General features: G+C 31.9%; 1 protein-coding gene across 3 annotated transcripts in view; it reads right to left on the bottom strand.

Annotated features, from left to right (window-relative positions):
• The window catches only part of LOC139524638 (cytochrome P450 3A21-like), a 29,240-nt gene extending 2,026 nt beyond the window's left edge, over positions 1 to 27,214 (bottom strand). Inside the window, exons 1-14 of one of the 3 annotated variants that reach the window (XM_071319589.1) lie at positions 25,561 to 27,214; positions 21,197 to 21,291; positions 17,851 to 17,947; positions 16,531 to 16,583; positions 15,025 to 15,121; positions 14,663 to 14,779; positions 12,683 to 12,771; positions 7,883 to 8,031; positions 6,803 to 6,936; positions 5,993 to 6,050; positions 3,276 to 3,433; positions 2,591 to 2,679; positions 1,439 to 1,576; positions 77 to 239 (exon numbers count right to left, since the gene is read on the bottom strand). In XM_071319589.1, the coding sequence (XP_071175690.1) occupies positions 77 to 239; positions 1,439 to 1,576; positions 2,591 to 2,679; positions 3,276 to 3,433; positions 5,993 to 6,050; positions 6,803 to 6,936; positions 7,883 to 8,031; positions 12,683 to 12,771; positions 14,663 to 14,779; positions 15,025 to 15,121; positions 16,531 to 16,583; positions 17,851 to 17,947; positions 21,197 to 21,291; positions 25,561 to 25,563 (1,440 nt within the window). In that variant the 5' untranslated portion in view covers positions 25,564 to 27,214. Of the gene's footprint in view, positions 1 to 76; positions 240 to 1,438; positions 1,577 to 2,590; positions 2,680 to 3,275; positions 3,434 to 5,992; positions 6,051 to 6,802; positions 6,937 to 7,882; positions 8,032 to 12,682; positions 12,772 to 14,662; positions 14,780 to 15,024; positions 15,122 to 16,530; positions 16,584 to 17,850; positions 17,948 to 21,196; positions 22,418 to 25,062 lie in introns of those variants that run through there. The other 2 variants (XM_071319590.1, XM_071319588.1) reach the window with 2 other exon arrangements.
• Between the last annotated feature and the right edge of the window lie 41 nt (positions 27,215 to 27,255).

The following is a 27,255-nucleotide window of genomic DNA, read 5'->3' as shown; positions in this document are numbered from 1 at the left end:
AACCAAATAACCTTGCATCTATCATTTATGGTATAAATGATGTAAGGTCAATTTCATGTCAGAAACTTTAACGTACCTCCGTCGTATCACAAACGGTGAAAGAGAAATTCTGAAGCATATACACCAAAGCCATTTTTGCCTCAAGTAATGCCAGCCTCATACCAATGCATATTCTTGGACCGATGCCAAATGGGATAAAACTATATTCTGGTCGTTTTGAGATGTTGTCTTCAGTAAATCTGTTACAAATGAATATGTCTTTAAACGAGTTAAACAAACATTTTAATAATGCATATAAAATAGTATTCAGCTTTGAAAAATACATTTAAAATGAAAACTATATCCATTACAAGAACTTTTCCAATACAGTCGCCAAATGCATTTATCTAATGCATTTATTACACTTGAGGTTCGAACAGTGCTAAGAGCTAAACACACAGGCATTATGTCGACTTGCCTTTCCTTAAATTCAAATCTGCTGTCATGATGAAAATGATCAATACTCTTTCAAATATAACAAAAGTCATTTGTTTTACTACAAATGTAAAATAAAAAACAAATTGAGGAAAATTTGAAACGGAACGTCCGGTATCATATGACAAAATCAAAAGCTCAAACACATCAAACGAATGGATAACGTAATTTTTCTAAATCAATCATTATTCATATATAAATAGTTTCCTTTTAAAACGATAATATCAAAAAAGAATGCATCGTCACTTTGTACTGGGATATCCAAAAAAGCACGTATACATTAAAGGGAGGAAGCATTTATGGTAGGACAATAATAAATGCTAAGAAAAATCATTAATGTTATAATTGCAATTAAACAGTAAATACACAATACATATAACATATATTATGTCTACAAATAGACTATGTAAGTTTTTACTGGCTATGCACTAAATGTAGTGGCTGCCAGTAGTTTCAGATCTGTACTTAGTGTCTTGTTGTTGTATAAGTATTCTGCCACATCCAGTACGTATTTTAGTTATATTTATTTCTGATTTGTATCCATCAAAGAGTCAAGCCTTTTTCAAATGATTTTATAGCAGGTTCTCATAGTGTTCTGTTGTACCACTGTCTCAACATAGGACACTTTCAAACTAGTTTCACCTAGCCATAAACTGTATGTGTCTGTCCTTAGTCAAGAACCTGTAAATCAGTGATTCTCGTTTGTTCCTGTATATCATATTTGTTTTTCGTTTATTATTTTGTAAATTATTCCTGAAGCAGTTAGTTTTCTGAATTGTTTTACACTTGTAATTTCGGGTCCTTTTATTATAATTTATTATGTATTGTTTTACTCATTGTTGAAGTCATTATGGTGTCCTGTAGTTATGTCTGTGTTATTTTGGTTTCTTTCGAGGAATCGTCTCATTGACAATTACAACACATATTATTATTTTATTTTATACATAAATTTTCTGCCATTTACCTTTCAGGATCAAACTTGTCAGGATCTGGCCAGAATTCAGGATTTCTGTGCAATGCAAATGAAGGTACACTAATGTCTGTTCCTTTGGGAATAAACGTGTCTTTAATCTTGATATCGCTCTGACATTCCCTATTAAATCTACAAAACGGTTGTAAAAGCAGTTATTTTACTGCAATTTTACATTATATTGACTGTATCTAATGAATACAAACAGCAATGTATATTGAATTATGGAAAGCGAATAAAATATACACTTCACATGTTGTTGGTTTTTTTTTTGTCACCATCAGGAATTGATTGCATGATACAAATTGATTATGTCTCAACACACGGTCGGTGTTTTTTTGCTGTCCTAGATCATACCACCCCATAATAAATGACTACTGTAAAGATTTATTAACTATTTGAAATTTTTTAACTGTCAATTTGACTGGTGTGTATTGGTTTGGATGGTAAGGTATGCATATCAGAAGAATGTGTCTACTACGTAGGTCATGATCACTCAAATACGATTTTGTTTTTATTATTTTTGTGGTATAATCAAAATAGATTTATAACATTCGATTAATCGTAAACTATATATTGTAAATTCATTTCAGCAGAATCAGATGGGACTTATTTAAAACAAATATGTTTTACAACAATAATTTTACAAAACATTGAAGAAATTGAAACATGAATACTTCCATATCAGTTGACATAAATCAATAAAAATTATATATTTTTTTAGTTATATTTATATATATTTAACAAACAACGAGGTAAATAATAGACGACCAGTTATTGACAAAGTTAGTTTACCATCAGTGGGCCGGAATTGACAGTGCATAATATCCTGACAATTTAAAGTTATTTTCCAGTAATAAAATTGTTATAGTTGAAAACTACAAAAAAAAATATTGTTGAGTAAAAATGTTGATCCCTAGATTTCATTTGGTTTATGCCCTTGATGAATCGTTGACTCATGAGTGTTTGAAAAAGCAATATCTCTTCATGCCTGTATCAGGTCAGGAATATCCCAGTTGTTATCTATTTGTTTGATGTGTTAGATGTTTTGATTTTGCCATTTGCTTATGAACTTTATGAGAATTTTTCTCAGGGCTCGGTATTTTTTGTTGTTTTACTGCTTTCTTATATACTTTTATGACTTACCTAGTTGCAGCTCCATAAAGACGCAAAACTTCATTCACGAATCTGTCCAAGTACTGTAACTTTGATATGTCTTCATATTGGGGTTTTTCCTATGTTAAAGCAAATGTTTTAAGCTGTAATCATATTAATTCTTGCAATAAAAAATTTGAATCGACCGAATATGTACGTTTATATCATTTTAACCCACATTTAATTCTTAACGTCGAGTGTTGTGAGTATTTAGATATTTAGATTTTAAACTTTGAGATCTCTGAACAAGCCCACAGAGAACAAACTGATTTTGCACATGATGTGTTTAATTAACTTTTATGTCATGTAATTTTTCAGGTAGTCACCAAATTATCTTTCACAGTATCAATATATTTATTTTTTATTCACGTTTTGTTTGTAAATAGCATTATAAGAAAATGTTATTGATTTTCAAAATGCCAATTGATTGCATTACCTTTTAAAACTATTTGCCGCAGCATAAGAACACATTTAAAGAAATAAAAGTATTTTGTTATACTAATTTGCCTTGTATTAAAAGTGCTTGGCCACTTTATTTTCATTTATTTTCTTGTGTATGTAGTGTACGAAGATGTGGTATGAGTGGCAATGAGACAATTCTTAATTCAAATCGTAGTTTTTAAACATAATTTGATTTAGACAATGGTTATCGGCTACCGAGTAAATAAGAACTCACCCCACAAAGAACGGTATCGATCTCCTCAATAAGCTTCTTCTGTATATCTGAGTTAGTGGCCAGTGCATAACAAGCAAATGATAGTGTATTGGCAGTTGTGTCATAGCCTGCTAGGAAGAATGTCATGGCGTTTGATTTCAACTCCATTTCATTTAAACCTGTATAAAGGAGTGTTCAATGAGTAATCTTAAATACTTTTTTACTTTTTTTTTTGGTCTTTTGGAAAATGTTGCTTGTGGAGTATTTAGACCCCTCTACAACGAAATTTGTTTTACATGTAATTGGTTTTTATCCAACACAATCATAGGTTTGAACGTTGGTTTTTTTTTTAATTTAGACTTGTTTGTATTTATTTCGTTTGGGCTAGTATTATCGTTTCCCTCCGCTAAATTGAGGTAAATTATATGGCCTTCCAAATACTGTTCGATTTCTTACATCACGGAAGAGACATTAGTTGTTGAAATCTTGATATTGTTTACAAATTTTAGCACCTCACGTTTGTGGTTTACCATCATAGCCGCAAGTTTATTGTTTTCTATTTGTTACATCTTATGATCAATTTATTTGGCAACCGTCAATGGCAGTCAGCAGGGTTTATGAACATTAGTTGTTCGACCTGTTAGTCGAATATGTTTTGTTAAAATATACTTTTTAACTTTTTTGGACCCTAATAAATATACGCCCAACAGTTTTAGATTTGCAAATTTGTGTTCTTTCCTCGCCGGGATTCGGATTTTGATATCGAGACAACACCGCCGAAAATGTGTTCAGCACATTAGACCACTCGGCCATCTAGACTGAGCAGCAGTTCAGCTTTAGGTGGCGTAGTGTTACTTATCACCCCTAGTTTTTGGTGGGGTTCGTGTTGTTTATTCTTTAGTTTTCTATTTTGTGTCGTGTGTACTATTGTTTTTCTGTTTGTCTTTTTTATTTTTAGCCATGGCGTTGTCAGTTTGTTTTAGATTTATGAGTTTGACCGTCCCTTTGGTATCTTTCGTCCCTCTTTTATCCTCATCAGTATAAAATTTACTAATTAAATTTGTAGCTGACCTTATACTTATAAGTAAAGTTACATATGTAATAAGTACATTTTATCTTCCTAAAAAATAAAACATACAGGTCTACGCTTCCCTTATAGTCATCGTATGGTTCACAACAATGTAATGGTCGCCTTAAAATGAGTCATTTGTAACACTTCAATATGTTAATAATTAAAAACATTGTATTAAAAGACATTAAAAAGCAAAGCAAAGTTGTGTCTCTTTATGGCTATTTCAATTGAAATTATTGTTCCTACAGAGAAGTTATATTGCACATAATTATCTAAATCTGATGACCAATGGTAATCTAAATATCTTATATCATTCTTTATTCACAATACAGATTTTATAACAGTATTTTGTTGTTAGTTCATCGCCAGTGATGGTGGGTTTTTTAGTTACTCAAATTATCCTCTTCTTTGTAGTTCAAGGCACACAGACTACCTGAATTGGTACTAGTTGTTCCTTTGAATTTGTAATGAGGTATAAAATATTGCTCAATATGGAAGATTATGAAACTTTGAGATGAAGACTTCAAATCTGTTGCTTTTCTTTTAAGATTATATTTGCATAAGTAACTTGTGTTTTTTTTTCGGTTTCTACAGTCCTTGATATCACTCTTCCCTGATTTAGATTCATATCTTAATACCAATAGTGGTTTTTAATATATATTACACGTCGATTGCTGTACATACTCATACAACTGTAGTTGTAACACAATTATTGATTCTTTTAGATGTTTTTGACTTAACCCCTAAAGTCGATACAACATGATGTATGGTATAAATCCTTTGAGTATCATTCGTCTAGCAGACAAGTGGTCGATTAAGACACGATTTATATAATGAATTGTGATCATAAATCCTCAACACTTTAGACAAATGAAACGGATTAAGTGGTGTTTTCTCTTTTACCATTTCAATTCAATTTTGTTTTGCTTTCTCCTGCAATTAATTTCGGTTACAGATTTTTTTTTCTAAAGTGCAGTTTTGCAAAAATATCATCTGTCAAAATGTTTTTTATTAAAAATTAGACTACATAGCAACCTGAATATTGGAAAAAATGATTAGTTAAATACATATTGCTATTCTATTGATGATATAGATATAAACAACATCAAACTAAAGTTTACCCTACCCTTTTATGCATTTAAAAATAATGGTGTTACATGTATATCTATGCGTCTCCAAGCATATAACATTAAGGCAAAGTAAAAGTAATTTGACTTTTTCTTGATTTTTGCATTAGTTCATATAAATTAAGAACTAGATGGAATTATTCCAAAGTATGACATTGGTTCCAATGAATTACTGTGATTTCCCAGTAAACAAAAATATAACTTAAAATATGAAGTGATCAACAGTAAGTGAACATAAAATGTTATCAAATGCTTGCAAAAAGTATTTAAAACCAACTTTTTGCAATGATTGATAACAATCAACTGTTTGCAGTTACAAAATGTAGTAATAAAATATTAAAGCCACAAATGGAAAAGAACTTTTTTCGTAATTTCGTTTTCCACAACCATTAGTTAAATGATAGTTTTTGCTAATGTTGTCTGTTTGGACTTTTTATTTTTTATTACTGTTGTACAGGGCTCATTATATATTTTCCATAGTCACACTACATAAAACACACATTTTTATTTTTATTTTAAATGATTGATTTATTTCTGACCTCTTTTTTCGTCCTTGTGTCTTGCGTTCATCATTAATTGTAGGAAATCTTGGTATTGCTATATAATATATAATAATTTGGTATTAGCAATAATATATGCGACAATACTAATGACATCACGCTTACTTGTACATTGTAAGCAACCAAAGAAGAAGTTGAAATAATTATTCCAACTTATTAAAGGGATACTAGTATCGAATGTATCGTCGGAAATTATTTCCTTATTTCAAAAACAAATTGACTAATACCAAAGACTAGTATCTTTTATGAGTTTTTTTTTCCTATATTCAAATCTGAAATCGTTTAGGAAGCAATAATAATGGTTGATCAGCTTAAGCTTTATTTTTGGTTGTGGGATTTAACACTGAATTTATGATTAACTTTCACAAATGTAAACTTGACAGTTAGAAGCAGTCTGAATTTCTTCAATTAAACATGTGAAAAGGTGTTGTGCACACGAAAATCACATTTTAAAGACCTCTTTACCTTATCAATCTCCAAATCCTTTTCGTGTGCACAACACGTTTAGCTTGAATAAATTCAGACTGCTGCTCATGGTAAAATTTATAGCTGGGAAAGTTTAAAGTAAAATCACAAAAATACTGAACTTAGAGGAAGATCAATTGGGGATTAATATATAATCAGTTTGAAATCCAAAAACCAAAATAAAGACTTAGCGTAAAAACCATTAATATACATTGTATATTTAAAAAAAAAATAGGATTGAGGAACTGAATCAAACATATTACACGTATGTTTAAATGAACGATATATTTTCTGATCTATTGTATTCACATTGAATTCCAATACCTCATTCTTTCCTTCTTTTCGAAGATCAATAGCAGACCGTAGCGCAGTGTCGAAGAATTCAATCACATCTTTGCCAACTCTATTTCCATGGAGCAGGATGGTACCAACTATATTTTTCAGAAATGGAAACATCACTGAAATAGAAACATTTTCAATATATATTCGTCCATACGGTTTATAAATCTCTTGTGTCACTGTACTGGTACAGCTTTGATAGTGTGAAATGATAAATTAAGGGCTGAATACTGAGTGCATCACTGTGGAAATTTTTATGTGGAATTTAGAATAATCATCCGTAAAACTGCAACATAATTACGTTAGTAAGCTTTAATTGGTAAAATAAATATGATTGAATATGTAATTTTAGCAAATTTCCAATTATTTGGGGTTCAACTGAACTAATAGTACATATTCCAAATTTTATAGTCAGTTTAGTAGGATGCTTTACTAGTATACAAATCATCACCAACATGCAGTAGATTCAAATGGACAGTCAACCACATTAAGTAAAATAAATAAAGATAAAAAAAATATCATTGCCAATACGAAAATACAAGCAACAGCACACAGGCTACAAACAAAATACTGATCAACACCAACACCACCAAACTTCGGGGTTATCTAATGTACTCCGAGATGGCAATAAGTTTAACATAGAATCTTCACCTTACTTTTAAAACAGAAGTGTTATTGATTGATAAGCAGATCGATAAAAAGATTGCAATGAATTTATTACTGAAAAATAGAATTAATAAATTAATTCGCATATGAATACTCAATGTGTTTTTGATTGGTTATAACGATTCTTAAATTGAAAAAAAATCGTTAGCCTTTACAGTATGTTTTTTTCTCGTTGTTGAAGGCCGCATGGTTGCCTATAATTACTCACATATATACACTTCATTTGAATTTTATTGGACAGTTGTCTCATTCGTAAACTTTCCACGTCTCTTTATTCTTATAGTGTTGTATACTGTTGATCTGAATGTCAAACAATAATCTGTGTTCTTAATTTATATATGGTTCACATAATTACGACAACAACAAATGATTTATACAGTCGTTAATAAAATAAATTACTGATAAAAACAGCAAATGATGAGGCAAGTTGTCCAATGGCTGCTTTCTTTCCATAGAAAACAAATCTATTATTTGGCTCTTTCTGGGAATTAACCTCAATACCAAAAGCTGTACTAGATATGACATCCATAGTAAATGCTCCACACAATCTAAAAAATCATAGTGTTACTGTTGATCACTGTTCGTGGATGACACTATTTAATGAATGGCTATTATTTATTTTGATTTTATTGAACCATAAAACTAATTTTTGACTCTTCACATTGAATAATCCGCGAAGCAGATTATGTAAAATGTGAAGAGTCAAAAATTACTTTTATGGTTCAATAAAATCAAAATAAATTATTGCCATTCATTATAAATAAATTTCTATCAAAAAATAAGGCTCAAAGAACTTTTTATATTATTTATATTAACAATAACAACGTACACACATGTTGGCGTATGAATACTAAACGTCAGAGTGGGCGTGTCGCCATCAAAATTGACAACATTGAAAATAAAACTAATAATTTTAACCAATCAGAAGGCAGTAAAAACACTAAATTTATTTATTATACTATGCAATTGCAGTATATTAATTTGATCGCAAGCAATTTCATTGAAAAAGAACCTTGCTACACTCGAAACAACTGGACCGATTCACGGAAGAAAAAACACGATCTTAACCTGACATTATAACTTACGTGACAATGGTGTTATAAATCTGAGCCGTTTTTCAATTTTTAAATTTACTGTTAGCAAAAGTATCAACTATTCGAAATACTATGTATTTTTTTTTATCTCAGGCATAGATTACTACAGCCGTATTTGGCGTAACTTTTTGGAATTTTGGGTCCCCAATGCTCTTCAACTTTATACTTGTTTGACTTTCTAACCATTTTGATCTGGGCGTCATCGATGAGTCTTGTGTAGTCAAAACGCGCGTCTGGCGTATTAAATTATAAGCCTGGTACCTTTGATAATTATCAATCAATTAAATGTCAAGTAGACATAGTTGTGACGCAGATAACTGAAAATACAAACATTTTTTTTTTCCCTTTCTTTTACGGTTACTTAAGGGCATACGTCACATTGTTACGGCCAGAAATCGCCTTTAAATTGTAGCCAACAAAAGACACAAATCAATAGTAAAATTTAACAATATGTATTATACAAAAGTTTACAAGAAGTATTACACAAATATTACTGTCAACTTAACTGTCAAAATACGAGTCCAATCTTTTATCTTTGTCTGTATCCGGATATCTTTCGGAATCCAATCTGAATATTACGTTCACTACTACGGTCACAATCCAGTATGATGTTGTTTGTAGAATTAAAGTGTCAATCCAAATGAAGTGAATACTAATGTCTATCGATGTCTAAGTCCAAGTCCAAGAGTGAGCGTTTAACTTTAGTGTCTGCATATATATAATTGTCAAGGAAAATTCTAGAACAATCTATACTAGAACATCCTAGAAAGTTACAATGGAAGTTTCTAGTAAAATATAGAAGTTTATATAACGCATCTTTTATTAGGATAATTCTGGAAAGTTCCAATCATTCTGTAATTGTTCCAGTGATTTCTAAACTGCACAGTTCTAAGATTATTCTGTAATCAACTATCAGGCCATACAACACAAATTAGGCCAACATAAATAAATACAATAATTACAATATCATAACACCTCCCCCCTTAAAAGAAGTTTTAGTGTAACAAAAACTTATCATGAATAATATGAACAAAAATACATAGTATATACAAAGTGTTTTAATAAGCTCTAGATAAAGCATCTGCTATTACATTATCTTTACCCTTAATGTGTTTTACAATTACATCATATTCCTGTAACAATAAACTCCACCTAGTCAACCTCTGATTCTTGTTTCTCATTTTATGTATGAAGGTGAGAGGATTATGATCAGTACAAACAAGAATAGGATATACAGTGGGATTCAAATATACATCAAAATGTTGAAGTGCTGACAACATTGCAAAACACTCTTTTTCAATAGTTGAATAATTTTTCTGATGTTTATCTAATTTCTTAGAAAAATATGATATAGGTTTCTCAACATTATCATCTGTCTCTTGATATAAAACAGCTCCAATTCCTACATCGCTTGCATCAACGGCAAGTTTAAATTGTTTTTCAAAGTCTGGAGTAACAAAAGCTGATACTTCACGAGCTCTCTGTGTCAATGGAACTTGCCAATAACCTTTCAACAAATCAAATTTGCTCACAAATTTTGCTTGACCAATGTTGTCAATACAATCGTCTATCCTTGGAATCGGATAGGAATCAGATTTTGAGACTGAATTTACTTTTCTGAAATCAGTCACGAAACGAAAGGTTTTATCTGGTTTTGGCACTTACTCTAGGACTTCGACTTATTATCTCGTTCATTCTTCTTCTGGAGTCTAAAACAATCAGCCATCAGGTGACCATTCTTCTTACAATAAGCACAAATCAGTGACTTCTTCTCAAAAGTATCAAATGTTGGACTAGACAAATTAAAACTGGACTGACTCTTATTCTGTGCAACAGTACGCTCAGTGCTTTGATTTTTGTAATTTCCACTTGAATTATTAACATTTTGACCCTTGAAACTTCTTTTATGTGAAAGGGTATAATTATCTGAAATTACAGCTGCATCATGTATTGTCCCAACAGTTTTGTCGTCTAAATGTGTCTTTAAGTCTAAATGAACACATTGTTTGAACTCTTCTAATAACATCAATTGTCTTAGGTTATCAAAATTGTTATCTGTTTTCTTTGAAGTAAGCCATTTATCAAATAAATCTTCTTTTTCCCGAGCAAATTCCACATAGGTTTGCGAATCAAACTTTTTATAAGATCTAAATATCTGTCTATATGCTTCTGGTACTAGCTCATAAGCTTTCAAAACTTCCTGTTTGACCATGTCATAATCGGAACTTTTTTCTGATGGAAGTGCGGAGTATATTTCAGCGGCCTTACCCTCAAAAACACTTTGTAGCATTGTAGTCCAATATGGCTTTGGCCAATTCAAATTATGAGCAATTTTCTCAAACTGTGGAAAATATTTATCGACTGTTTTTTCACAAAATCTGGGAACCAAACGTATATTTTTTTTGCTGCATCAAAATATTCTGATTTCGACTGGACTTTAGTGTTGCTTTCTTCTTTGACCATTTCAATTTTCATTTTCTCCATCTCTAGTCTTTCCTTCATTTCAAGTTCTTTTAACTTCATTTCAAGTTCTTTTAATTTAAATTCACCTTCTTTTTCTTTTTTATCCATTTCCAACCTTTCCTTCATTTCCAGTTCTGCCTGTTTTAATTTAAGTTCATCTTCTTTTCTAACTCCAGTTCTTTTAATTTGAGTTCATGTTCTAATTCAAGCTGTTTTAATTTAAAGGCGTCAATATTTTCGACCTTAAGTTCAAGAGCCTCTTCACCTAAAATGTCTGCGTCAACTAATTTGTCTATTACCAAATTTTTTATAATTTGTTTTCTCATAGATACTTTAAAATCTAATTTCAGATGTTTAGCAAGCAACACTAACTCCTCTTTCTTTAAATTATCAAACCCCTCCAGGTCTGGCGTTTTCAAAAATTTACCGGCATCAAATGCCATTTTGTAGAATTTTGTTGGCTAGTTATAATAAAAATTACTAAACAAATTTTGAATAAGATATTTTCAATATCCCGGACGAGCCCCCAATTACTGTTACGGCCAGAAATCGCCTTTAAATTGTAGCCAACAAAAGACACAAATCGATAGTAAAATTTAACAATATGTATTATACAAAAGTTTACAAGAAGTATTACACAAATATTACTGTCAACTTAACTGTCAAAATATGAGTCCAATCTTTTATCTTTGTCTGTATCCGGATATCTTTCGGAATCCAATCTGAATATTACGTTCACTACTACGGTCACAATCCAGTATGATGTTGTTTGTAGAATTAAAGTGTCAATCCAAATGAAGTGAATACTAATGTCTATCGATGTCTAAGTCCAAGTCCAAGAGTGAGCGTTTAACTTTAGTGTCTGCATATTTATAATTGTCAAGGAAAATTCTAGAACAATCTATACTAGAACATCCTAGAAAGTTACAATGGAAGTTTCTAGTAAAATGTAGAAGTTTATATAACGCATCTTTTATTAGGATAATTCTGGAAAGTTCCAATCATTCTGTAATTGTTCCAGTGATTTCTAAACTGCACAGTTCTAAGATTATTCTGTAAACAACTATCAGGCCATACAACATAAATTAGGCCAACATAAATAAATACAATAATTACAATATCATAACAACATAAATTACAAATAATTCAACAAAAAACAGATCGTGTTTATCTTTTACATCAAAAAACTTTTGTGTTTCTATCGAAATGAAAAACACGTCCACAAATCCGTGAAGAAATATCTTAAATATGAACCTTAATTTAAACAAAAGCAGCACACGAAGGTATGTTTTTCATTACATATTTGATCTATTCAGGTAAAAAATAGCCTACATGCAAATTTTCATCAAAATTTAAATACGGGATCAAAACTGTATCGTATGCCCTTAATACATAGTTTACTTTTACAAATTGTGACTTGGATGAGTTGTCTTAATAGCACTCGTACCACGTCTTCTTATATCTATTTGACAATGCATGTAATTTTATTTATTATACAGACTAGAAGTTTAATTACATTTTGTCAATTTCACCTTACTTTTAAATTATTCACTGTAAGAGTTCGTACCATCTTGATTCGGTAATTCTGTTGATTAAGTGTAAATTTGAAGACATTATGGATGAAAAATCACATGACACTTACTCTTTCATATCAACAGGTTCGTTGTCTCCCCGCTGTGAGTGGATGTTTTCTACCAAAGCTTGACAACATTTTTCGATTTTCTGTACCATCTAGAGGACAAACCAAACAAAAATATCGTCAGATGTGTAACACCTTTTAAAGTGAGTGGTTTAACTAGCTATAAAACCAGGTTTAACCCTCTATTTTCAACATACCGGGATATTTGTACCAAGTCAGGAAAGGGACAGAAGTCAGTTGTTTTTATTCATTTGGTGTGTTTGAGCTTTTGATTTTGCTATCGATAAGGTAATTTCATATTTATATTTTCCTCGGTATTTTCGTAATTTTTAGGGAAAAAAATCTATATATTGCCCCTGGGCAAAATGATATTGTCTTATCTTTCTATTCCTTGTCCATTGTCCCGTAATGTTTGGTACTATCAAACTTTTTTTATTCTAATTGATTGAAAATTTTGTATTACTGTATAATGTTACGATAAAATGATACTGACAGTTCCATTGAACAAAAATGAGCGCAAAAATAATAAAAAGGTCTTATATATCTAGCTGAATAAAAAAAGTGGTTTATATCAAAACTAGACTAATTACCAGTTGTTAACACACAGGTTATGTTCTTCTCATATAATGCATGATGGTATAGTACTATACCCCTAACAGGAGGGATTGTGCCTCAAATTCATATGATGAAGACATAATTTTTCGATCAGTTTAATTGAGGTCTGTAGCTTGCATGTCATTAACTGCTAGTTTACTTAGTCTGTTGTTATTTATGTTTAATTGTCATTTTGTTTATTTTCTTTTGTTTCATATTCTGGTATCGGACTCGGACTTAAACTGAGTTTTACTGTGCGTATAAGTGCGTTTGTTTTTTTACAATGGCTAGAAGTATAGGGGAGGGTTGAGATCTCAAAAAACATGTTTAACCCCGCCGCAATTTTGCGCCTGTCGCAAGTCAAGATTTTTACTTTTAGTTTCTTCAGAGTTTAGTATGACGTCCATTTATAATGACTGTACTAGTATACATATTTGTTTAGGGGCCAGCTAAAGGACGCCTCCGGATGCGGGCGTTTCTCGTTACATTTAAGACCTATTGTTGGCCTTCGGCTGTTGTCTGCTCTATGGTCGGGTTGTTGTCGCTTTGACAATTCCCCGTTTCCTTTCTCAATTTTAATTGTAATAAAGCACATTTATAGTACCCAAATTAATAAAGAACGAAAACAATCACCTTTAATCATAGTTTTAATTATAAACAAATGCCAACATTCATTAATTCGTAACTGAAAGTCGAATGGCACTTTTCCAATGTCTAAGTATAATTTGAAAATCATCAGTTCACTTGAACAAACAAATATTTGACAGTTTTGTGGTGTCTAGAACTAACTGAGTAGTTCCATCCCACGAAGATAAAAGTCCTTCATCAAACGTTACTAAGTATCATTCAAACATTACTTCCAAACCTTTAGTGTTGTAAAAGGGTATCTTATGGACAAGTATATGTTTCGTTAATTCCCAGATTGACTAAGTTGTTAAAACACACAGCTATTTCGCGCATGCTTACAACAAAATGCTGAGGAATTCTATCATATAGAAGGCTTGCAACACGTATACATAATGAAAGGGAAGATACTAGGTCAATGATGCTACAATCCAACAACACTTCCTCGCAGCAGAAATAGAAGCTTAACTATAAAGTTTACATTTTTCTATATACAAACTGAACCTTCTTTTTGCCAATTGAGGCTTCAACTGATATTTATTATAATGATGCTAACTGATCATGTTACAAAAATCCAACAAAACTTTTATCAGAAACGACGTTTGAAACACTCGCACAGCAGAATTAGCCATTTAACTATAAAGTTTCCATTTTTCTAAATACCAACTGATCCTTCTATTAAGCAATTAAAGCTTGAACCAATCTTTTATTATTATACTGATGCTAAATGATTGATTATTGCTGCTTGATTGTGATATAACTTACAAGTTTTAACTTTCCCACTGTAAATGTCGGTGAAATTGTACTTCTGAGAAACTTCCAATGTGTTCCCTGGGCCAAAGCTACACCAGCTAACATTCGTTCTGTCGGCTTTACTGGTATCTGCAATAAGTTTCTAGTAATATAATATCAAACTGAATTGTATGCTGTTGGACGTATTGTTAAAAATCATTTTAAAAATAAAATATTGCGTTTGTCTGTGATCTTAAAATCTTTTGAAAATTTAAGTTATCAATTCGCATTTCTAAAACTAAAAAAGTATGAAGCATATATCATATAAATACATTAACTAGAATATTATTTCTTTTCATCTGACATAGATTAGTAAATGTTTTATTTTCACTTACAAATCTGTTTGGAAAGTTAGAGAATTCCTTAACAAAAATCACTTTCAACATTTCTGGATCAGCAACTAACAAACTTGGTATATGACACTGATAAACCCTGAAACGAATTCACTAAATATGTTATTTCCTTTTTAGTTTTTTCTATTATGTTTTTACCTCTCTTTATTCTATTGATTACATTGGCAAAGAGAAACATCAGACCATATAATTTACGCATAAACATTACGTCTGTTCGCCTTAATCTCTAGAAACTACTGTAACAGGCAAGGGGTGATATGATATATATCAAGAGAGATCGATGTTACTGATCTGATATTTTGCTTAACCAGGGCAAAGATACAATTCCTGCTCTAAGCTAAAGTGCTTTTAAAAAGATAGTCCTCGGTGAGCATGCATTTTTTTTTAATCTTGCAATTTAACCTTTATGGTTTAATGTATTGGTATCACAACCAAGTCCAAACCATTGTCTTTGATATTAAATATATCAATGATATACTATGTTGGATAGTTGTCTCATTGGCATGGCTTAAATGCGGACCGCGGAGAGGACCTTACTCTGAATAAAAATGGCTGTTACTATTTAAAGGACTATTGTTACTTTACAAATGTAGGCAAAAGTTTGATTGATGTTGGGTTTTAACGTTCGGTTATCTAAATAGATATTGCGGACTACAATAACCTATTCTTGCAGTGTTGGATCTGCTACATTCTTTTCCCTTTTATCTTGCTCCGACCTGATGGTTAATGTTGGTACGGAGTGTCTGACCGTTCTAGTTAGGCGAAGGCAGTTCGAATGGCCTTTGGATCTGGCAAGGATATTGGCGATGTATATGATGGTGTGCAAAGTAGGTCGGTGCCATCAATGTCAAAACCCTCTCCGAAGCTTACTTCTAGGTTTGGTTGGAGTATAGAAGTACTGGCGATGGCATGCCTTCTGGGAGTTGTACAGACTAGTGACAGTGTTCGTCTTGATGTTGAGTCCCTCTGGTTTTCCACGATATTTTGTTGGTGTAAGTGGTATACCACTAACTGTATCCCTGGCTTGTATCTGACAGATGTTATCTACGCTTGTATTGGTGGTAGGTTCAGGGGTTCCAGCAGAAGCAATGGCTTTTTTGGATTCCATCAACTGGGTGAAACTCTCGGCATTTTGTCTCCTGGTAGATGGAGGCTTGTGTTTCCTTTCAATGGCAAAAGTATTCGTATAACTGTTATATATATTAACAGTTTAGCAATTAAACTATTATATATTAACAATTAGTTTGTTAATTGACGGGTAAACTTTCAAAATGTTCATTCGCCATTCTTATAACACGGGTCGATGAGTTTAATCATCGAACATCTTCTACTGACTATTTGCTGACCAGTTGGGTTCTTGTTGCTTAGTGCAATTTTTCAGAATGATATTTCATGGGGTGCAACTTCTCCTTTGACTATTGGTTTGTTTGTGCAGATGATTGTTATTTATTATTTTCAATCATTGTTTGTGTTTAAATTTTATATTACCCGACAACATTGCCGTATTTCCTCACAAGTTCTAAATCTGTGTTACAGGAACCCTACAATATAGAGGTTTAACGTTGATTGTGTCCGATTTTTGTATTGGGAGTACAAATACATAACAATTTATCCGGACACTCATAATAGGTTCATATGTCTATTTCTCTAACGTTATATGTATTGTATTATTCAGCTTTTGAAGTCAACGATCTTTGGGTTTTTCAGTTATCATCATTATGGCGATTTTGTCCATCATTTCTTTTTCTCTAGGAGTATATACTATCTTAAAAAGTTAGACATGTATGTGTTTGATCAATGAAGTCCTTTCATTGCAATTTCTTTTAATTGTTGAAAGCTACTTGTGTGTACGTAGTTCGTATATATGTATATATTTTCAGTCGTTATGTTGCCAAATAAGGATTATAAGAGTTTAGAAATGTTCAGTTTTATCAATTTATTGGTGTTTGCTTAACGTCCAGTTGAAAATATTTCATGCTAATTCAGTATATGTATACCTCATTGACCATCCTCGTACATTTTGCTTTCAAGACAATCATTATATTACAAAAACAGTTTCATACAATTCTACAATTTTGAATCGTCGTGGAGCCAAAAGTTCAGAAAACTACCGAAAGGCTTGATAAATATATAGTTATTTCACGGTTATACAATAAAATTGTGCAAGATTTGCTCAAGTCAACGCTTTAAGACATCAATAAAATTTCAAAACGAAGCATTGAATTCTTAAATGTATAAATTATCGATCAGAGTATCACATCAGACGGTTTCACTGTAACATATCTCGTCCTGAATATGCATAAACATGTGTATAACTTATTTTTACATGTATAGTGATTCCCCGCTGTTGGCGATATAATTATGATTCCCTTTTATTTATACGAATATTGTTTTCCATTGAAAGTGAGTGACATTTAAATACAAACAGGATAATGTATACAAAATTTAAATTAAATGATAAAATAAGTTCATGAGGAGGACAGTCATATGATCAATTATCTATATACATGTATGTCGGGGCGTTGAACGGGCATTGCTATTCCTCCTACATACTGGTTTGGCTATCGGTTAAGTTTTATAATGTTTCTTGTTATCCGACTTGAATCTAACACAACTTGTCACCTTTGTGATGAGGAGAAAGTCGGAAATCATGGCAGTTCAAAATCGGACGACCAAACTGATCTTTTTGTGAGACGTTTAGATTTGCAAGTAGTGAATGCAAAATTTTAAGAAAAATTAAAAAAAAATTATCAAATCATGCGTAAATGATATGTCCTTTAACATAAAAAGAACATTCCATTTAATTACCTTTTTAAAATATTCTTTCAAAATCCCAAGAAAAGGAGTTGGTTCTGGACCAGGAACACCAAGCCTTTTCCACAAACTGTGCTTCCATTTTGAATATCTATAAAACAACATAATTAAAATAAATATAAACCCTGCATATACATGTAGAGGAAAAAGTTGTTAGATATTGGGCCTTCTATAGCTGAGTATGCGGTTTGGACCTATAGATGTTAATGTATGGGTCATTTGGTATCTGGTTGAGAGTTGTCTCATTGGCAATCATACCATATCCTCCTTTTCTATATATACCTCACATTTCTTTGTTTAAATAGAAGGTCCCATAGAAAAAAAACATGTCGTTAGGTCTTAAACTTTAAGAAAACCGACAAACTGTAATATCTTTGCATTCTAAATTAGAAGAAGAAGAAGAAGAAGAAGAAGAAGAAGAAGAAGAAGAAGAAGAAGAAGAAGAAGAAGAAGAAGAAGAAGAAGAAGAAGAAGAAGAAGAAGAAGAAGAAGAAGAAGAAGAAGAAGAAGAAGAAGAAGAAGAAGAAGATCATTTGGTATCTGGTTGAGAGTTGTCTCATTGGCAATCATACCATATCCTCCTTTTCTATATATACCTCACATTTCTTTGTTTAAATAGAAGGTCCCATAGAAAAAAAACATGTCGTTAGGTCTTAAACTTTAAGAAAACCGACAAACTGTAATATCTTTGCATTCTAAATTTGATGTATAGAAGTAGAAGAAGAAGAAGAAGAAGAAGAAGAAGAAGAAGAAGAAGAAGAAGAAGAAGAAGATATTTTATTTCCCATTATGGGCCCCAAAGGGCATAAACATTACAACATCAATAATTTTCATAATACAATACAAACTATACGCATGGCTGCTATTACTTGATTTATTTCACATGACTGGGCGGGGTTTAACTGGTTCGCTTATTAAAGACCAGTTCATCTATAGACAGGTATTTCAGGATAACTCATCAATAAAGTGTCCAGTTATTCGTCCTATATCATACACTCAGTTCATTGTATATCTGTTTGGTGACACTGACAGGTGATTAGAAATCAGTTATAATTATAACGGCCATCATCCTTATCACGCACATCTTCAAATAGACTGTCCTTACGCTAAATAAAAAGTAAGCTCCGCCCGATCAGTTGAAATAACATTGGTAATAACTGAACATGCTGAAGTGGATCTCCAAAACAATAACTCACCTGACAATAAACCTCAATTTGACTTGGATATATCAAATAACATCTTTATAGCAGAATATACATGTAAGAGCAGTACCCTAAGCAATGATACACCACTGGTGTCTCCAAATGATCATGGATGATTTTTCATGATTTTGTTTATCGTGGGTTTTTCTCAAGTCCCTAAGCGATACATTGTCATGAATGTATTATTAAGGTTTATGACCCCTTCTGTAGCCATTTTTGTACGAACTTTTCAAACTTCAATTGTATCAAAACTACAGATATAATGAATAATAGAGATAGTCCATGTTGTACATATACCAAGGGGAAACTTGATGCAAAGCATTATTATTTACTGTTTCATTGCATTTAATAGAACAAGAGGACTTTGTGGCAAATAAACCAAGTCTGAGTCACTGAAGTCGAGCGCACCCTAAAAGGTGTACTTGATTTGGTCCATATTTTATGTTTGTTTTAACCAATAACCACATTAATAAACTTGTTATAAGGAAATCAATGCTAGCACTGCATCCAATAATCCTATATCTATCAGTCATTAAATTGCCAAATATGAGATAACAAGGATAAAGGCTGTGGATTTTCTATAAAATTTCCATATGTTTAAGGTTCATGTGGACCCTATGGCTAAAATGGCCGTATTTTCACCTCAAAATTTACTCTGAGTACAGACAAACCTGCGCATCTGTAATTTTTTTTCATGCATAGCATGCCCTAGATAAATGAATTTTAAATATGTTTTATGTTTCAGAAAAATAAAAACTTACCAGGATTTTGCCGTGCACTTTTTTTTTTCATTCCTCCAGGTGCCAAAATAAACTAAGTGGGAAAACAGGTTTGAGAACTTCCCGCAGGCAAAAATTAAAGTGAGCATTTTTAATTGACATGGACATTAGATGGACAATAGATACCTGACATTAATTGGTTATTTAAACTGTGTACCTGAGTGGACCATATCAAGGTAAACTCAACTGTTTGTTAATTTTGTAACGGCGACCCTATGTTTTAGAACAGTATTATGTCCCTTTAAAATGGACTGTTGTAAAATTAACATTTAATTCCTATTGGTAATATGAATTATAATTGATAAAAATTGTTGTTTAACATGTTTATATATTTAGTTACATTATGGTGCTATAATTCATTGAATTTATTCTCACATTTTGTTGAATTTGCAACTTATAATTTAGTTATAGAGTGTTTATATTTGAATAGTATTTGTTAAATAACTGATGATTTAAATAATTGTACTGGGCTTGTTTTCATAAGCCATTTGGTTGATTAAACGACCGCTTATTTTAGCTTTTTAGTAAGAGCTTACTGGTCTTGCACAGACCTCAGTCACTGTCTACACGTAAGGTCCAGCACAGACTTTGCTGACTAACTGGTCTTGCACAGACCTTGCTCACTGTGTACACGAAAGGTGTTGTCTACACGAAAGGTGTAATGCATTTCACAGCATCTAGACACAATGTCGCTATTGTGTCTAGAATTATAATGCATCTAGACAAAAGGTTAAAATGACAGATTAAGCTATGTCACTAATGACAGATTAAGCTATGTCACTTTTATGTGAATTTTAACTTGCTTTTTATATTCATGTTTCATGTTTTTATCTTTACAAATTGTTGATATTTGTTGAATTATGTAATTTGCTAATAAACTATGAAAACTTGCTAGTGTTAAGTTTTGCAAAGCCAAATATGGAGGATCAGAGACTCAGGATTCCTATACCTACTCTTTACACGGTCTGGGGTAAAATATGTTAAAGTTGACACAGAAAATACACAACGTAAAAACCCCTCCGGTTACAATTTTATCATCTTCTACAGAGACGAAAAAAGTGTACGGCAAAATCCAGTTAAGTTATAAATTTTCTAAATCATACAATGCATTTGAATTCTATTTATCTAGGGCATGCTATGCTTTAAAACTTTTCCAGATGCACAGGTTTTCCTGTACTCAGAGAAAATTTTGAGGTGAAAATACGTCCATTTTAGCCATAGGGTCCACATGAACTTAAACATTGAATCAACACAAGGGTACATAATCCTTAATGAAATATGACGGCTCGCCTATTTAACGGATACATAATCGCAGATAACTTTAATTTATAGTTGGATATAAAATGAAAGTAGACTTACAGGCAAAATGTTAGAATCAGAAGCAAAATGGTCAACAGCCATCCTGGTACAGAGATAACTCCGAGTAACTCCATTGTATATATCTTAAAATTTACCTGAATTAATACATATCACATGTATCAGTGTGTATATTATCAATACTTATATTCTATTTATATACTACCTATGAACTCTTACGTTGCATAAAGTTTATTTATCACATGAAAAACGTTAATGTGAAATGAAGATTATGTGATACTTGTTTTTTAATTGTTTTTTTACTTTTATTCAACGAGTATTAACAGTATATAATCGTCAGAAATGAAGGACTACTGAAAACCTAAAGAAGAAGAAAGAGTCTTAATTTGATTTTCACTCTGCTTTCAATTGGATTATAAACGCCTCGTTTTACGATATATACATATATATGTGAGATTTAAACTATTGATAGATGGATTACAATTTGGTGTTTGATCTACGCCGCCTCATAAGATTCTCATAACAAAAAAGCTATATTGCGGCTATTTTCAAACATTTACAGAGGTATTTTATTAATCAGATTGATTGATTGATTGAATGAATGAATGTTGGTGCTTAACGCCACTTTTAGGCGGCACTTTCGGGCTATTTCGTGGCGGACAGTTTTGAGATACGATTGCTTTCAAGCAATTTGTAGACTTATACCAGTGGCTCAGGACAATGGCCTCACGTCAACCGTTTTATTCTAAACATTAAGGACCATCTCAGATTCTTATGATTGTCTTGGTTTAAAAGGTAAAAACAAACTAAGGGTTTGAACTTAAACAACTTTCCTATAATGTTCTTTTCATAATCTTCATGTCTAATATTTCCCTTGACTTTATATATGCGTGTTTTAACAACACGGAAAATCAGAATCAAGCAGTATTTATATTAGGTGTTTTTATAAATTTAGAAACACGTCAGAGGGAATTCCCCAGTTATGATAAAAATGCGAGAGTTCTCTGAATTCCGATAAATCTATTTCTGTCATATAAGAACTGAAGTGGAGTTTTACTTATATGTCAGCGTTATTAAACTGATATATGATATTGAACTTCATAAAAAATATAGAACCATTTAGGTTTAATATACGTTCTTACTACAGGGTTTGTTTAGGTAAGTATGCGCATGCGTATATTTTTCTTGACTTCAAGGGGTACTAGGTTAAATGGTTGCTCTGGATTCCCCACTCGATTGATTAATTTATAACTCATGGGATCCTTTCTATGTATGTCTGCTATTGAGGGTTATTATTGTTGCATAATTTTAAATCATATGCATCATTTAAATTAAAATAAACGTTAAGGTTTAGTATCAACACCCCTTCAGGCGAAATGGAGTCTTCCATATTATCGTTTCGAGTTGTCTCCCTTCCGGAAGTCACTCCGTGAATTCTGAATCAAAACAACAAACACGTTGAGAAAAATTAACTCGTTCTGTCGATAAACGTCGTATTATATTAAAAACGATCGCAATTTAAACCGAGGAATGTGTACGGAAAGGAGTCATGATGACTGACCCAAAGGAAATTAAATATTTAAAGAGTTAGGAATGGGGTTCCTCCTAGAATTAACGTAGGGAAATAGGTGATAAGATACGAAGTTAAATACTTCTCTCACTCTGAGTCTCGGTGACTGCTGTGGAAAGTAAACTTGGAATTGATAGTACAAAAATAAAACGCAATAGGCCTTAGTACATTGTTCATACACTTTTAACCGGCATTGGCTTTTTTGTAACTACACGTATTCAGATTACGTAAATTACATTTTACATTTGCAGTTGAATTAGTTTTGAAAATAATATTATCCAGCTACATGTGTCAATGTCAATCATATCCCTCAGAGCAATCTGCTCTTTGATTATTGAGTGCCCGTCAGAAACCACCGACCTTCAATATGAAAACACAATACAAGTCAATTAAGATTGGAGTCGAGTGCAAACGCACGAGCAGGATTTGAACTCACAACCTCAGTGTTGACTGGCTAGAAATTACAGTAGAAGAAGTACATAGACCACTTGTCCACCGAAGCCCTTATTTTTAAATCAGACAATATGTACTTCAATATAATAAAACACGTCAAGTCATGATTTAACCAAAATTACTTATTTCATAAATGAAATTCGACACTAAGACTTCGTGATAAAGATCAAAATCATGTTTTATTGAAACATCATATTTATATTTTAGAATATATTCCAATTTCTTTTTTAAACGATTTGTTTGATAAGGACGTGAAAACAAATGGCAATGATAATACTTAAAACCCAAAAGCTTAGGCATATGTAAAATGACATGTTTGGTGAAATTCTTCCGAAAGTAGTCACACTTGCGAGAAAACCGGACGGTTTGTAAAGTGAACAATAAAAAGAAACGTTAATAATGTTGCGGCACACAGCGCCTTTTTCAAAGTTTATCAGGGTCATTTTCTTGATTTTGGAGATACAGTAAACTTTCAAAATTAGGAGAGTAATACGAAAAGATATTGTCTTACATGTACTACTTAATATGTCTGTCTATTTCAAGGTCGACGTGTCGCTGAATTTGTTTATAAGCTTTTCACCTTTCTATTAATAGACCTTTTCAACAACTCTCGACACCGACTAATGACACCTACAGTTGCAGGTAAAATGGAGGGGTCGTCTTAAAGACAAAAACGTCTGATTATTATTACGATATATAAATTCGGTTTGACGGTTATATACAGCTACAGAAGATATAAAAAATATAAAAAGTAAATAAAAATATTGCTCTATCATACAATATTTTTATTACATATATTACACGACATTTCACGTTGAATTGATTAAAAAATTACTGTAATCTTTCCGCATCCTGATCAGCTTTCTCTGCAACTTTATGATTATGCCGCATGCCAGAATAAATGTGTATCTGTAAAAGTTTTTCTAAAAATTTCTGAAAATTTCTGAAACAATATTAATACTGGACTGTCTGTCAGTCTGTTATCACACTTGTTAACACGGTTGAGACTTTTTTAAACGATCTAAACCTTCACCGATGTACATATTCAATTTTGGGAAGTGGTAGAAACATATTGATTTCAAAGGTCGAATGAAAAGGTCAAGATACCTTGTTAAAGTTGGTGTATTTCCTTCTTGAATAAGGGGAGATGTATCAACATTTAAGCAGTACATACGTGCGTATGGAATTTATAATTCAACATACTGGTTACTATAGAACGTTGTCTATTTTATCGTAGAGCCATTCCCCTGTTCTCGAAAATGACCTCTGAGTTTCTTGCCAGAAGCGGGAATTGCTTAGTAATAGAGTTAAATGGGGTTCGTGTTGATCAAGTATCGTTGGTTTTATATGTTACACTGTTATTGCTGTATTTTATTTTGTTGTCAACGGGTCAGGAATTATTTCGCTGTTTCTTTTTTCCTTGACAAATCTTTGCCGGTTTTATAATCTTTTAAATTTTTTTACTAATGATTCTTTTTAAATTTCGTCTATGACCATGTATAAGGGAGTTTTTTTTTTTTATCTTATTATATTAGTAAAATCCCGTCGCCTGTTTTGTTCGCCTGAACCAAGTCCTGAAAATGTTGATACTGTGTACGGTCGCACACGGTGGAAATTATGCTTCGCCTTCATATTTGATTCCTTTTTAGTCGATCAGAGATTGTTGTTGTGTTTTGGGGTTTTTTTATCTGTTTTTTCTTCTGCTATTTTTCACCGTACAGAAAATTAGTTGATCGTTGTTTTTTTCCTTCTAAATTTAAAAATGTCATTTTACTCTTTTGGAAGGTTATCATTGTCACTCAAATAAATTTCTAGCATTAAATCTCTTAGTGATGTATAGTATTATTTTCAATTTTTATTTTTGAGACGACCCCTCACATCTTACCTGTCGTAGTCGTGCTCAACTGTAGGTGTAGACAATTGTTGAAAAGGTCTATTTGCAAGGTGAATGGATTAAGTTAACGTCTGTTCAATATCCAGTCGCAAATCAAATATATATTCAAGACGAGACCATGTCCTATTATTGATTATAACTAATGTTTACAGTTCCAGTTTATCTACCAATATAGTGTTCAAGATAATAAGCAAACTGTTGACATTTAATGCATGTACAAAAATATCATCTAACTTATAAGGGCAATATCTCATGTAAATTGAGGGGGTTTGGGGATAGCAAATGCGCAATCAAATTTTGTATTCAAATTTTAACAAGCATCAATTAAAAACTCTGTGGTAGGCATCATGTCTCGGGTCTGAATCTCAGATTCAGAAAAATGTTTAGACCATCGGTAAATGAGTTTCAATCTCTAGACCATAACTGAAGATGTAAGTTTAAGGTGAATCAAGAATTTATCGAAGACATAGGATACTAAAAAAATCATACCATCTCTCTTTATGTTTATATTGAATGCAGGATTTATTGTTCATGCTGTGTTGATGGAATAAGTGACATAATATTTATACTGGTCTGGTGCAGCAATTCAAAACATAAAAAATAACAAATATCACAAAATAATATAAGCAACTGTTAACAATATAGTGTTGCCATACAACATTCAAGTTAATAATATTAATATGCTCTGTGTTATATTTTTAAATTGTCTTTAGATATTAAAAAAAATATGTTTACGTGCTTCAAGTAAGTATCTTTTAAATGTGATAATTAGTTATTTTCATAGTTTCATTTTTTATCTAATTATCTAATTCGACTTTTTAATATAATCAATATTTCTTCATAAGCCAGTTGTGGTTAACATATTATTTTTGACATGTTCTATACATTTTTTAAGATGTCACTCACTATGATTACTCATTTGTCGTATTAATTTTCCATTGTATTTCACATTATTTGACAAAATGGGTTTATTGCTTCAAATTGAATTTTGTTTCCTTGATATTACAAATTTCGTGTTTGGGGTATTTTCAGTTCTTTTTTTCGACTGTTTTTTTTTTTAATCTTAATTACATTTCAGATTTCTTATCTAGTTTCCACATTTTTTTTTTACTGAATCCCAGCCTTACCTGAATTGAGCACTCTAATAATATCCCAAATCTACCCTATTATATGATTTATAATTGTACTTTCTTATTTTCGACCAGACTCAAGCTAGCGAACAATAAGATAGAGAACAATAAGATGCATCAAGCTATAATTGTTATTTTGTGTTTTTTTGTCAATCTGATGACTCGAGCGGTGTGCTGTATCAACACTGTCCCAGGTAAAGAAGGGCGAACGATACCAGAGAGACGGTCAATCTAATAGATCGAAAATAAATTGGCAATGCCATGGATAAAAAAGAAAAAGACAAACAAACAAATAATTGAACACAAGACACACCATAGAAAACTAGACTAAGCAACATGAACACCAACAAAAACGATAGGTCACATTCGTGAACCGCTACGGGATTTTAATTACGACATAAGGAACATATCTGATATCAATTGTGAAACGGATTTTCCATAACAGTCAACCAACTCGCAATAGCGTCCGTAAAATTTACGGTGGAGGGCTTATGTGTTTGCCTGTTCCAAGTCACGAGCCTGCAATTCATGCAGTGATTGTAGTTGTTTGCTGTATGGCGTGTGGTTTTTTTTTTATACATACATTAGGCTGTTTTCGTTTGAATTGTTTTTTCATATTACCATGTTGTGGCCTTTTTTATCCGACTTTTGCTAATGAGGTCGTAGCCTTGGTCTATGATCGCTAAAATCTTTGCCATTGACAATCTTACCACATCGTCTTACTTCAACATTAGGAAAATGAAATATGTAATGCTTGTTCTGGTGATGCTGATTGAGTCATAAATTACATATCTATAAAATATAATACTTACCAGTACACACAATATCTACCTTTACTCTGTATTCTATGTTTAGTACGTTATTGCTTGTCTTTTCGTTTCTAAAAATCATGTCCGCGTTCTGTCTAATGTAACTGTTTTACACATTTGGATCCTCTCATTTAGACGTTAACAACCGTATCTGAATTCTCATTATTTTTCGTTGGATCCAATTTTCGAAGGTTTCGTGGGTACAAGTGAACCACGAATTCAAATGATCAACGAATAACATATTT

Source organism: Mytilus edulis, chromosome 5 (assembly GCF_963676685.1).
Source record: "Mytilus edulis chromosome 5, xbMytEdul2.2, whole genome shotgun sequence".
NCBI classification, from domain to species: Eukaryota; Metazoa; Mollusca; class Bivalvia; order Mytilida; family Mytilidae; genus Mytilus; species Mytilus edulis.
This window is presented reverse-complemented; position numbering and strand designations above follow the sequence as displayed.